Source organism: Ctenocephalides felis, unplaced genomic scaffold, assembly GCF_003426905.1.
Source record: "Ctenocephalides felis isolate EL2017-DRISC unplaced genomic scaffold, ASM342690v1 CF-g0.4_SCAFFOLD_00770, whole genome shotgun sequence".
NCBI lineage: Eukaryota > Metazoa > Arthropoda > Insecta > Siphonaptera > Pulicidae > Ctenocephalides > Ctenocephalides felis.
The window spans coordinates 1,225-15,000 of record NW_020536924.1 but is presented as its reverse complement, the minus strand read 5'-3'; the positions used below and the strand labels follow the sequence as shown (position 1 = coordinate 15,000).

At 27.9% G+C, this 13,776-nt stretch overlaps 2 protein-coding genes across 2 annotated transcripts in view; both read right to left on the bottom strand.

The window, feature by feature from the left end:
• LOC113369268 (peregrin-like) overlaps positions 1-8,126 on the bottom strand; it is a 15,331-nt gene extending 7,205 nt beyond the window's left edge. Inside the window, 15 exon segments of the mRNA XM_026610054.1 lie at positions 103-237; positions 302-455; positions 558-721; positions 2,297-2,474; positions 2,731-2,867; positions 3,984-4,154; positions 4,437-4,572; positions 5,032-5,197; positions 5,504-5,699; positions 6,215-6,355; positions 6,417-6,557; positions 7,079-7,233; positions 7,321-7,497; positions 7,566-7,927; positions 8,078-8,126. Coding sequence (XP_026465839.1) covers positions 103-237; positions 302-455; positions 558-721; positions 2,297-2,474; positions 2,731-2,867; positions 3,984-4,154; positions 4,437-4,572; positions 5,032-5,197; positions 5,504-5,699; positions 6,215-6,355; positions 6,417-6,557; positions 7,079-7,233; positions 7,321-7,497; positions 7,566-7,755 — 2,241 coding nt within the window. The 5' untranslated portion in view covers positions 7,756-7,927; positions 8,078-8,126.
• Positions 8,127-9,756: 1,630 nt separating this feature from the next.
• LOC113369261 (sphingomyelin synthase-related 1-like) lies at positions 9,757-12,484 on the bottom strand. The gene is given in 6 exon segments (XM_026610047.1): positions 9,757-10,325; positions 10,748-10,899; positions 11,222-11,365; positions 11,534-11,726; positions 11,729-11,737; positions 11,977-12,484. Coding segments are annotated over 6 exon segments (1,368 nt in total). The 5' UTR covers positions 12,407-12,484; the 3' UTR covers positions 9,757-9,885.
• Between the last annotated feature and the right edge of the window lie 1,292 nt (positions 12,485-13,776).

The following is a 13,776-nucleotide window of genomic DNA, read 5'->3' as shown; positions in this document are numbered from 1 at the left end:
GAACATAGTTTTGCTTCAAAATAACTAAAGATTTCATTTAAAAAATCTTGAATTCTACTTGAACTTATTTTAATTCTTTCCTTCGTCATTAAAATTACTTACAGCATTTTTCTTTAAAATCTTTAATTCTGCTCGAATGCTCTTAACACGTTTGGCACGTGCTAGTCCATGTCGCAACTGTCCTGCCTTTTCCAATAAATTCTTCAATTCAGATATTTTATCATTTTTTGAAGAATTCTAAAAAAAAAAAGTTTTTATTAAAACCTTGCAAACAAAATTAAAAAGTATAAAATAAACCTACCACAATTTTTTGAAATTCTGCATCAATTTCTTTAGCGCCTGTCTCCTCTATGTTAGGAGTAGAATTGGAAGCACTTAGCAAGCCTAAATCTGCTAATTCTTTCCTTGCATTTTTAAGTATTGGAATACATTGATCCCGCATTTTTACTCCAGCTCTAAAAAAATTATGTTACTGATAATTGTGCGATTTAAGTTAATAAAATCAGCAATTATTAACAGATAATGAAGTAATGATTAGAAATTGATTTTTAACTCACTTGTAAAAAACAGTATCTTTATTATTGTATGCAAAACAGTTTGCAATCATTAAATTAAAATCGGCTTCTAAATCATCCAAATTTTGGTATTGTCCATTTTCCAATTTCATCCTCATAGTACTTAAATCCATTGGGCATGTGACAACAGTTGAGTAGTCTGGAACCTAATTATAAAACAATTCCATTATTTTCATATTTCAAGTTATTCAAGCATAATTTATATTTTTGTATTAAATGATTTCACAAAATTATGTAATGCCACAGCATAAAGTAAGAATTTTGAGTAAATATAAAAAGGAGATACTTACATGCAGAAATGTTGAAAGCATAGTAAAATATTGATGTCAAACATGCTTAAAAAACTAAATTTCCATTATCTTCTCAGGAATGAAAATAATATTTGTTTCGCTTCTTATTTATGATGAGATGAAATTAAAATTGCAACTATATTACCAAAATTTTAATTTCATTATTTAGAACTAATATAGTTACATATGTTAAACATACTCAAACAATACCTTTCACCTATCTTTGTTTCCTGCATACCAGAGTCGCACAAAAATTGAAATCAAAATCAACATTTAACAGCACGGTCTAGAAATAATACAATCAAAATTGTGCTGTATGTTTGAATCATACTTACAATAATACATGTACAAAATAATAATATTTCAATTACCAGACATAGGAGCAAGATGTAGTATTAGTATATAACTAAAAAAGATGAAATACATAGGAAAAGTATTACGATTTAAAGATTAATAAACCAATAATAAATCAAAAAACATTTTTAATTATGACAAAGCTTGATGCAATAAAAATAGATAAACAAAATTCATAAAAATAACTCCTCTAAGAGAGCCTTTCAATAGTAGTCTGTTTATTATTCAGTTCTTACTATTTGATTTCTATTTTAAGAACTGTTTTTAGACATATCACATTCCTCACTCTCTGTTTGTGAGTATTGACTTTAGATATTCTACTTAAATTTAAAAAATATAAACATCTAATAAATCAGACTAGGTAAATCAGGTTTCTAAACCTGCATCTTAAAAATAATGCTTTTAATAACTTTACAACTGACAGTTGCCACCATATTTGAGTTTCAAGCATTGGAGTTATTTTTTTATTATAAACATATCTCAAACAACCAAAGTTAAAAAGCTGATGCAAAACTAATAGAAAGCATGATATTTAAAACATTACTTAATTGCAAGCTATTAAGCGTTGCAATGACACAGTTGGAGAAGAAATATATGTTGGTAACAGCCATATATAATAAGCAAAAAAATCACAACTCTCATTTCACAAGCCTAAGATTCTGGAAGTAGAATTTTACCTCCAACAATATTCATTTATAAAAAGCGAGCACAGCCCACACCAATGTTTAATAATATTTGATTCAATGCCACATCCAAAGTAGTGCATCTATAATTCACGAAAAACTTAATATTAAGTATATTGCTTAAAAATACTACATATGTATAAATAGACTACATAAATCAATACATTTTATAATTTTGAATAGTAAGCGTGACTTTACGTTACATTTCATATTGAATTGTAGTCCATTCTTTCTATTTTCTGGTAAATCCAGGTCTGAAAAAGAATCATGCATACAAAATATAGCAAACAAAACAATAAATCACACAAATCCATATAAATACATCAAAGGTTAGTTTCATGATATGTAGTGAAAAGCATGCAAGCATTAAAAATTGTTGTGAAAATTAATTTACTTCTGTAGGATCAACTGGTTCACAGAAAATACTGCTCGTGTCCTTGGCTTCTAATTGTTGAAGTAAAATTCCCATTGATGCATTCAATGGATCAATCTCAATAAGCAAAGATCTTTCTTTAACTCTTGTTAATGCTGACTTTAATTTCTCCCTTTTTCTCACTAATTCACACAGCAGCCTATAATGAATGAATAAATTAAATAACAGCAATTTAAGAAAAAAGAAACTTTACTGAATCCTGAATAAGTTATGGATATAAAGAATGAATTCAGAGAACTTATTATGCATGCAAAGATATAGTACATCCAATAAAATATTTGATTAGAATCTGTAAACGTTTTCCAAACTAGTCATAATTTTGGGACAGAAAAGTAGCCTTTCATATATTGAAAACATTATTGTGCAATATGATAAGATTATTGCAAGTTTTTTACCTAGCTCTTTCTAAGTCTTGTCTGAGGCATTGCCAATACTTCAGTTGACGACATAATTCTGCAGTATCAGGAGCTTCATCACCCATATTTCTCATATTTCCACTGCCTTGACTTTGTAGCCTCCTTAGTAAAGGTACCTAATAAGAGAATATTAATATTAAAAACAATAATTGATTAGTATTTCATTAAATAAAACAAAAATGCTTGTAAAAAAATAAACATTTCACAATAAAATAATTTTAATACATAAACTGTGCAGAGGTCAACTGTAATCAGTCAGTACCTACAAAACACGCGGCGCATATATATGCATAATAGGTATACATTCCGATTAGAATCGCTTAATTGCCTCGAGACAAATAGACATGCGGACGGACACATAGAAACGCTTCTGTGTCGCTCTCGGTACAATACGCCACTCGTAGAATTTATAATATTCGGAAAAGGAAAAAAATAAACGGAGATGTCACTTAAATGATCATTTTGCATGTAATGCTGTCTAATGAAGCATATTCATGAAGATAATTAATGGGTGTACTAGGTAGATTTTTTTTATTTTTGTGTGATTTGTTTATGAGCATAATTTGTTTACTTTTGAAAGAATATGATTATATTTTTTAAAATATTCTAAAATTAACAAAAATTTATTAAGCCCGACGAAATTCTTTGAGGAATTTCTGTAATTCAACCGCTTATCGTGGGACTACATTATCTTAGTATATTGCATCAGAATTTCTATGAAATCTATCGTTATACACAGTTCTATCAAAACCGTCAAAAAGATTTAAACTTTGATTACAACAAAACAGCCCAGCCGATCTTCACCAAAAAGTAATCGAAGTGACTCCTAACTAATGTCTTTGAAATGGTTTTTGAGTTTATGAATTCGATTGAAGATTGTGGGCTAAAATCTGTCAAAAAATGTCCTGCTAATTACAAAGAAATGTCTTGACTAATCACTGCACAAAACTGATAAACCTTATTGAGTTACATTGAATGGCATAAATTTTTGAAATCGGTCCAGTCATTTTTGAGAAATCAAAGGTCAAAAATCAGCTCACATACACACACAAACACGCATATCTTTTCCAAATTGAGTCTCAATCATTTCAGAACGACTTGAAACATCAAGAAAATGTAAAATTAGCAAATAGAATTTGTTCGTAAAAACAAACTCCTACTTGGAGAAGTTAATAACTTATTAAAATGACAATATTAATATGACAACAGTATGAAATTATATTTAAACTCACTCCATTTCTGTGGTGTCTCTTAAGTGTCCAGTATGCTATAAGCCTTTGAATAAATTGTGGTTTCTTTTGAATAGTTACCAGACTTGCAATTTCTTGTACTCTTTCCGGAGGTATAGTAGGAATTAAAATCACTGGAACAGTAGTTCTTTTCTTAGCCAGTAGCCGCCTTGCCTAAAAATATTTAAACAAAGATTAGTGCATTTTCCCTAAGGAAAATATATCTAATATCAGAATAATGATCATTATTCTCATGCTACTTGAATAAATCTATATGCAATAAACATGCTATGTAATCAACAAAATAAAATCAGGCCCTAAAAAATTATTCAACTTCTTCAGAATTCAAAAATTTTCTTCAGAAAGCTTGAATCATAATCAAAATAAATTCTGTAACTACTATAATAATACCAAATAAGCACCTTATAATAGACAAATTTCACATGCCGAGCTAACCTGTTTCATTTTGTTACGAGATTCTTCTCGAGACTTTTGACTTCTATCAACAACCTCATTAACAGCACCCGGAGGAGCATGTGCATCACAAAATGCAGTTTTTTGTACTAGCACTGGCATACTATCGCCTTCCCGGCTGAAATAAAATATTAATAAACAACATAAAGGATTGAAAGAGAAGAACATTACATACAATATATAAAATGTGTTGTTAACAACTTAATTTCTTGTTTCCTGTAAAGCTTAAATATATGAAAAATGCCAAATATTTGCCCATTCAGAGAATACAAATTGATGCTATTGTGATTTATGCTACCAATTTGGTATCTTATACATACACAGCATTGATAATATGTAAACTGTGTATAGTATAACATAGCTGAATTATGAAATAGTTCAAAGACTTCATTATGTTTTGAATAAAGGCGTTTAAAATGTAAATTAGGTTAAGGTTAATGAGTAACATAAGTAGTATAGTAAAACTTTGTCAATAGACTGAAATTTTGTTTTATTAATAATATCAATTATTTATAATGAATTAATATTACTGCAATAATATGAATAATATTTACTATAATATATATTAATAACTTACTTGACCTGATCCATTCGCATATAAAGACCTGCATGTTGAGCACAGGTGACATGAAATGCTGCGTAGCAATTGTTTCTATTACATTGAATACAGGCTCCAACACCACGTTGCTTACACACATAACAGCTCAACTTCCACCGAGCTGCTGGAATACTCTCAATCGAATCTGGATAATACAATACAACATTTTATATATAAAATACATTATATATAATATTAAAAATAGAATTAAATTTTTCATAACTATAAAATTATCTATTAATATTAAGGTAAAAAAAGATGCAACATTTATTTTTATACGTCAACAAATATTTTGAATACAAAATCTTGTTTGATAAGTTGAATCAAATTCCAATGTTGCTATAATGAATTCAATATAATTGAGGTATTAATAAAATGCTTCTATAAAATCAAATGCGTTTATAAAAATTTAAAAACCATATCAATCTTAAGAATGTAGAAAGCAATTTACCTATAGGTTCAAGAAATACTGTATTTGCAAATCGAACTTCTGGTATCCAAAGAGCACAAACTACATGCGCCCAATGACCCCGATCTGTTTGCTTGAATGCCCCCCCGGTGTTGGGACATAATACACAGTTGACAGGTCTACTCGGCGACTGCAAGCATCTTCTGCACAACCACTGTCCTTCTGGAATATACGGCACCTAAGTAATAAAACTAAATATAATAAACAGCAAAATCTGCAAAGTGTCAGAACTATTAATTAAAAAAAATATATTACTTAATTCAGCTATCCACTTTGATCCATAAAAGAAATGTAAAGAATGAATTGTATGGACTTTTGGATTTCTGAACAGATTATTTGAATGTAAAGAAAGTCTTGAATATAAATTCTAATAAAAAATAAAATAAAAAAAATAACAAGAAAATAAATTCTAACATAGTTTACTTTTTTCACTGAGTTCTATTATAAATGTTTTGAGATTAATCACAAATGAATTATTCCATTAAGAAATATCTTATTATCAAGTAGAAGTAAACCAAATGTGTATTACGTGTATTAAGCTATCAAATGTATGTACATTTTGATACAAATACACATTGTTTAAAATTAAAAATGTTGCAAAGGAATTTATCATATAATTTCTTATTATATATATATATATATATATATATCTATTATTATATACTTATGTTATTGAAAGCAATAAAAATATACCCCATAGCAATCTTGATGAACAGCTAAATTACACATGTCACAAAATAATATTACATTTGTATTCTGGCATTCACCATCCATACATATACAACAAACTGCATCATCATCAACAGGTATAGTGTTTTGACCTGTGGCAGCCGCCTAAAACATTAAGTAACATTTTAAGACACCACATTAATTGTCAAATAAATTAAATATTAACCTGGAAATAAGATTCTTTTTCTAAACGGTCCATAAGAAGTTCCAAAGCATCTACAGACACAGAATTTTGTCCTTTTGCTGCTCGTTTTTCATTTATCAAAGAGAGCCAAGCTGTATCCTCCTCATCTACATCATACTCCACCTACGAGTAACATCAACTCATCTTTAAATCATGTTTATAGTACAAATAACTATTTTCTACACATATATTATAAATGTAACTACATTGTGAAAATCTAGCATACAACAATTTAATAAAATTTGATTATTTAAGCATTTGTTTATTATAATAAAGACCCATAATAATTATAATCATTCAAATTAATCTTATTTCAACCACATATAATATAAAAAAAAACACTAACCTAAAATGCCAGTTCTGATTAAGAAATTACAAAGATATTACTTTAATGCTGATACATACTTGCCATATACATTTTTTTTTCTTTGGTATACATATATTTAAACAGTCGATTAGAATAACCATTATCCTTTTAAACTATGTATTAGTCTTTAAGGATTTGAGAAGTTTATCTCAAATGAAATACTCAACTTTGTACAAATTTGAAATAATTTTATAATCTTTGTAAACTTTTTACTTAATAAAACTGTTCATTTTTCTATTTTGAACTGATCACAATATTAAAAATGCATATCACATACCTCACCATCAAGTTCTTCAGTTGACTTTTCTATGAATCTAATGTAAGCATTTGGTCTCGGAGGAGCATCACAGATATTATAATCAGTTACAAGACGATATGTGGGTTCAGGAAGAGAGAAAACTGGTTCTGGATTTTCAACTACATTGCATTTACCTATCATAAATATGTCACTCCCATATTAAAAGAAATACTATTTATATTTAATAATAATCATACCCAAACATTAATATTTATAAAAACCTTTCAATAAATCAGAATCCTTTTCAATGCTAATAATCGGATCATCCAAAGCAATTTTTGCTATATTACCATCTATTTCAAATTGTACATATCTTTGAGATTCAGCGTAAGACAAAACTTCTTTTGGAGGACTTTTTGTTAAATCCGATGTTTTAGTTGCAGGTCTACTAGTACGACCTAAAAACATATATTAAGTTGAATATAAAATCAAAAATCCAAGTTGATTTAAAATAAAGATTTCCAACCCTTTTTTTTCAGCGTCATGACTGGAGTTTGAGGTGCTGGTTTATCGTGATCATAATTTACAAGATGATATTGCATTCCACATATTGATTTGTAACTTTTGTCACAATTTTCTACAGGGCATTTATAAGGAGGAGGCCTTTCTAAACGAAGTTTTTTACAAAATTCAATGACATCAAAATCCAAACCCATATTTGATTGTCATACTAAATGCTAGGATTTTGTTGAGTATAATATTTTTAGATCTTGCTTTCATGAATGACCACAATAAAAGTTGTCACTATGGTAGATTACAAATTAATATATTCAAGCTCATCCAACACTAACAGCTGTCAGTTGCAAGTTGTTTTATATCGCTAAGCCGCTAAAATCATAAGCATACATTAGTACGTATTTCGATAAATATAAAGTGCGGGTGCATTTGAATATTAGCGTCTATTTCTCATATCTTATATACACTAATCTATGTAGAATGAATACTGTCAAAAATATGTACTTCTCTCTATATACATACTATGAACTTTAGATGGTCTTCAAAAATGAATGTTTTGTTTATATCTTTTATAACCATATTCTATTAATATACAAACAGAAAAAGAACACATTAAATGACATTAACATATTACAGTTCTACTGACATGTACTGACATCCATGCACACCAATCTTTGCATACGAAGATTGTCAAACCGTCGTTGACTGACAGCTGGTAGTACAAGTGGTACAAGTGATTTTTTTTTAGTTTAGTGATTTTAAATAGTATCCGACTTTTTTTTTCAAATTCGAAAGTAAATTGTAACCGGACAGTAAATAGAAAACGGATTATTTATACTTACATTTAACTTTTATACAAGCATGATGTATATATACATTATAGATATATTTATATTACAGCCAGTAATTTTTATTCTATGTATAAAATAGTTACAACATCGGCATATGCACATCTTTCTCCAATAATAGGCACATATTATATGTTAAATTTATGGATATTTTTTTAAGGTACACATCAGTTTATCGCAAAAAATAGTATTATATCCACACACTATGTATTATACAAACTTCAAAGATTTTACATGTTGCAAATAAAAAAAGTGATAACTTTTAATACAACATTATTTGATTATTCAAAACAATGGCTTCATTTAATTAGTGGGAATTGAAGACAAAAAAAAACTTTATCAAAAGCAACATTTCACAGAAAACTATTTTCTTTCCAAAGAAATAAGAAGAAAGTGATGCTTTCTGATCTCTAAAATTTAAAATGATGAACAAGACATTTAAATATAGCACTATGATTAATAATTTAAATTCTATCTTATTGAATTGGCAAAAAAATTAGAATGAATTATGATAATATACTATATTTTGTAACTTCGAACACAGCTGATAAATTGGCATGTACATTCATTGCAGAATATAGTTATTCGAACTTAAATGAAACAATTAAATATCAGTTAAAGCGAATTAAATAAATCAACTTTAATTACAAAATGATATGAAATATTAAAACAATAAATAATCTTATTTTGAAATCCAATTCACAGTGAAAAATAAAAGTCAACTGAATAAATTGATCAGCAAATAGATCAATCATGATGCAGCCCTACTAGATCTTTACAAAGGAACTTAACAAAATACTATAATTGGGCATAACATATGGAAATGTAATTAAAAAAAAAAACATTACATTATAAACAATTAAACATAATAAATTAACAATTTTAATCCAATTTAGTACAGAATCTTGAAATCCTAGTTTACACGAGCAAATACAAAAAATAATATTTATCCATAGCATATATTTGTATTAAACAAATAAATAATAACACTAAAAAATTATGGAAAATGTATATTACAAAAGCAAAAGTGGATGGAAAGAAAAGAAAGTGCATAGAAATTAAGTATAGTTATCAATATTTAAATGCAAATTTATGATTACGTGTATAATTTCTTTGCAGATAGAAGTCTATTTCTTTAATTTTATTCAAAATATTATTTGACAATATTTCATGCTACATCAGACAACAAGGTAATGGAAAATAATGTATGAAAAGATTCAAGATTACTTAAAATATGACTAAGTACAATTAGAAAAATCTTTTTATGCTATTAGATAAATTCAATATATTTATACAAAACTTTATTATATATATATATATATATATATATATATATATATATTACATGGGCTACATGTATTTATTTAATTAACAGTGATAAATAAATTAAACTATTATAAAAATATGAGTCTTAAATTTATAAGTTCATCCAACCACTCTCCATCACTTTATATAATATTTCGCTAAATCCAACTAAAAAAGTCAAAGAGTTTTTTTTGTGGAAACGTTAATTTGATTTACATCCTCAGTAGTTACACTTCTGTCAGTAGGTGTTTGAGAATGAATCATTATAGTTCTAAAAATACGTTTGATATTCACAATGCATAAAAATTGCTTCTCGACATACCAGTAATAAAAATCAGTTATCATTTCATATATACTAGTATATTCATTAGGTACTATTCCATCAACTGAGCTTTCAAAATAGCTGAAAAGGGGAAACCAAATCCTTGTTCGGTTTGAATCTCTCTGCATTAATGCCTGGTTATTTGCCAATGTATGATAGTAAAGAAACAAGCGTGATGTTATGTAGAAAGCAATGAAGACATCAATAGAGTAGTGTTCATGTGCGGCTAATATGAAAAATATTCCGAACAGGTTCATGATCCAAGTCACAATGTGAAGATAGTTTGAATTTGTATCTGTTCAAACATGATTTAAGTAAGATTCAACACAGTATATAATGAATAGTTATGCAATAACATTGCAAAATAGTTTTGTAATTTAAAAATAAAATATCTAAAAACAAAAACAAAAAATAAACCAAGCTAATTCATTGAAAGCCACTATGTCTAAAATAGATTTACAATATTTTCACAAATTCAGCAAGCCATTCAATAAATAGTGTACACAACTCCTGTAGAGTAAAGTATGTGAACTCATATTTAGTTTTAATATTTAAAAGCAAAATCAATTCCTTATTATTTTCTTCTATTAGTGTGATGTTTATATAAGATACTTACATGTTTATATTTAGGTAGTAGAACAATCGACAATGGCACTGTAGACAGTGGCACAACTAGGTGTTAATTACAATTTTGTAAATAATGAAGAATATACTCACATTCAGTAATAAAAAAATTGAGTAGTGTAAGTGCTACTGTATGTCCACTAAACATGTAGTCACCACATGTTCGAACCCCACGAATTGAAAGACCACCTCCACGCCAAATCACAAATGCTCTCGACATTTTATCTAAGAGTTCATCATAGAACCTACAATTATAATTTAGATATAATAAATAACTCTTCATTATATTTTCAATTTCTAATTTAGTAATATAAAAGAATAAAAATAATATAAATGTGTATTTATTTTAATTTTGTGTTTATCTTGGGTTTTGTTAACAAAAACTTTCAAACAAGTTAATGAATAAAGTATGAATGCAGAAATACTACATTATTAAATTAATAAATGTGCCTTATATATTTTCTCACAATTATTCTATATGTGAGTTATCATTTAAGCTCACTTCATACTACACATTACTGTACAACATTTTGCTAAATCATAGAGTTTTTATCTCTATTAACATACCCATATGCAGTGTTTTCTTTGGGGTCTCTGGGTTGACATTTCAAGTGTGTACCAGGAACACTCAAAGAAGTGATTAACATTGTTACGCAACGTAATAAAAATACTGTTCCTGCAAGCGCAAAAAATCTTCTAAGGAGTATCATCCTACAATATAATATTTTAATGAAATTCAATTTTCACAAATATCATAAACTATAATGCTTGAATAGCAATGATTATGTTATCTATGTTATGTATATTATTAATAACTAATGTATTTAGTGTTAATTTTAAAGTAATTTGTATTGTATTGTATAAGTATTCATTAATTACCTGTGTCTATGAAGAAGCAACACAAAGAGCCATATTACTGCAAGTATTGCACCTAACAACTCACATAGCGCAAATGCTAATGGTATGTGTGGCACGTTATCTAAAACTATATCAGGCAGTGGAGGATAGATCTTCATGTCTGGCACTCTATCATGAACCAGAACCATCACCAGCGATGTTAGCCACATCACCAGAAGGCATATGCTAAAATACATTTGCAGATTTAAATCAAATATCAAATTACAATAAATATAGGATGTCATATAAAAAACTATTTGTCGATAATCTATTCTGGAAATGCAAACTAATTATGTTAGAATGGTCACCATTTATGTACCTTATCAAATGTTATAGTTAACATGTTTATCAAGCTCTAATAAAGGTTTCTATAAATAATACCATAAATTAATGAGTTTAAATGAAGGGTACTTATGCAAAATTACCTATACTTAGACCAGCTTTCCATATTTCTGGCTTTAACTCAGTTGATCTGCCATCGATTGAAACGGGCGGTGATATTCTCTCACTATCAGGGTAGGATTCACTTTCCTCATGAGACAAACGATGACTATCATAAGTTAATCCTATTGAATTGACTCCAATGCAATTTGGTTCAATTATACCTAGAGCTACTAAACTGGCATGATTTTCACGTTGCAAACACTTAACATTTAATTGTAACTTTTTCCTTGTTGATACCCTAAGATCACTAAAAGGCGAACTACGAAAATCATAATCATTTAAACATAAAAGAGTTTTACCATCTATTTGATGATTCCTAAATAATAGCAATAATTCATCAGCTAATTTTTTATATTTCAACCACTCTATTACATCTTTTTCGGACCAATTGACTACCGTATTGTCAGACATTCCAGATCTTTAAAACATGTTATATTTCACATATAACACTAAAATATTTCTAATAAATTTGAGAGAAAATGAGAAATTCAGTTGCGTTGGAATCTGTATAATCATAAGATCAATCACAAAATAAGCAACCGATAATACAACTGTATTTTACATCAGAAACAATTTTGGATTACTAGGTGACTTCAATTAATTTAATAAATACGTAAGGTTCCATATAGTACTCTAAATCTTCTTTCCAATTGAAATGTTCATTGCTCACAGAATTAAAAAAATCTAGAGCCAATAACTGCGCATAAGATGTTATTCACAAACCAAAACTATTTGTACACATTTGTACTTCAACAACAAATGAAATGTCAACGTCAGATTCATTATCAGTGGTTCTCGTCATAGGTTGAAGGTACGTGTATGGTACGTCACAAAGATAGCAGTTTATTTTCTAGCAGAAATTTAAGTGGGCGTGGCCTATCACAGTAGACTGGGTCAATATATAAAACTATATAAATTATTAAAACTATAATATACGCAACTAAAAAAATCGGATGTCTTTGCATTTTATGATTTTGACCTAAATTTTCTTAACTTAACTTTATACAAAATTATCACATAACGGTACTAACCGACACAAATTGACGTGCGCGGGTCAAAATGTTGTTACGCTTATACTGAAATATTTCAAGTCGGCAGTTATAAAGTAAAAGTGGCTCCTAAAAATCCCAAATTGCTCTACAAAATTATGTTTTCTATATTAAAATATACAGAGTAATAATCAGCGAACGAGAACTTAATAGATTTTTTTTCATCGTTAACTCCCTCTTGTAAATCAGTTTAAAATGCTTTTACATCAAAACGAAATACCACATTGATAATTAAGTAATAGTGTGGTATTTTTTGTATATTAACCTCTTATTATTAAATAAAGTACAATAATTTAAAATATTTGACAAACAAAAACCTAGCGAATTGTTTTGCAATTGGAATTTTTTCCTGACCAGCTGACCATCAGTATCTACTAATTTAAGAAAGAAAATACAATTTTTATGTTTTGTGTATGCAAGTTTGCAATTATTTATATGTTTACTTAACTATAATTCATACTTTGGCCTGTGGAAGTGTTGAGGCACTCTTATTTTTATATTTTGCAAATTTTTGTACCATTTTGCGTTAAGATAAGCGTCATAAAATTTAGAATTATAGTGAATACAAATTTGATCTTATTCATAATAATTTTAACTAAATTGAAAATTTACTGGTTCACATGAAATAAATTTGAAACTTTTTTTAAACTTCTTGAGTTTCATCCTTTGTAAGTGATTTAAATCGGAATTTCGATCAACACCATTTTTTTTTTTAGGTATGAACTTTTATAA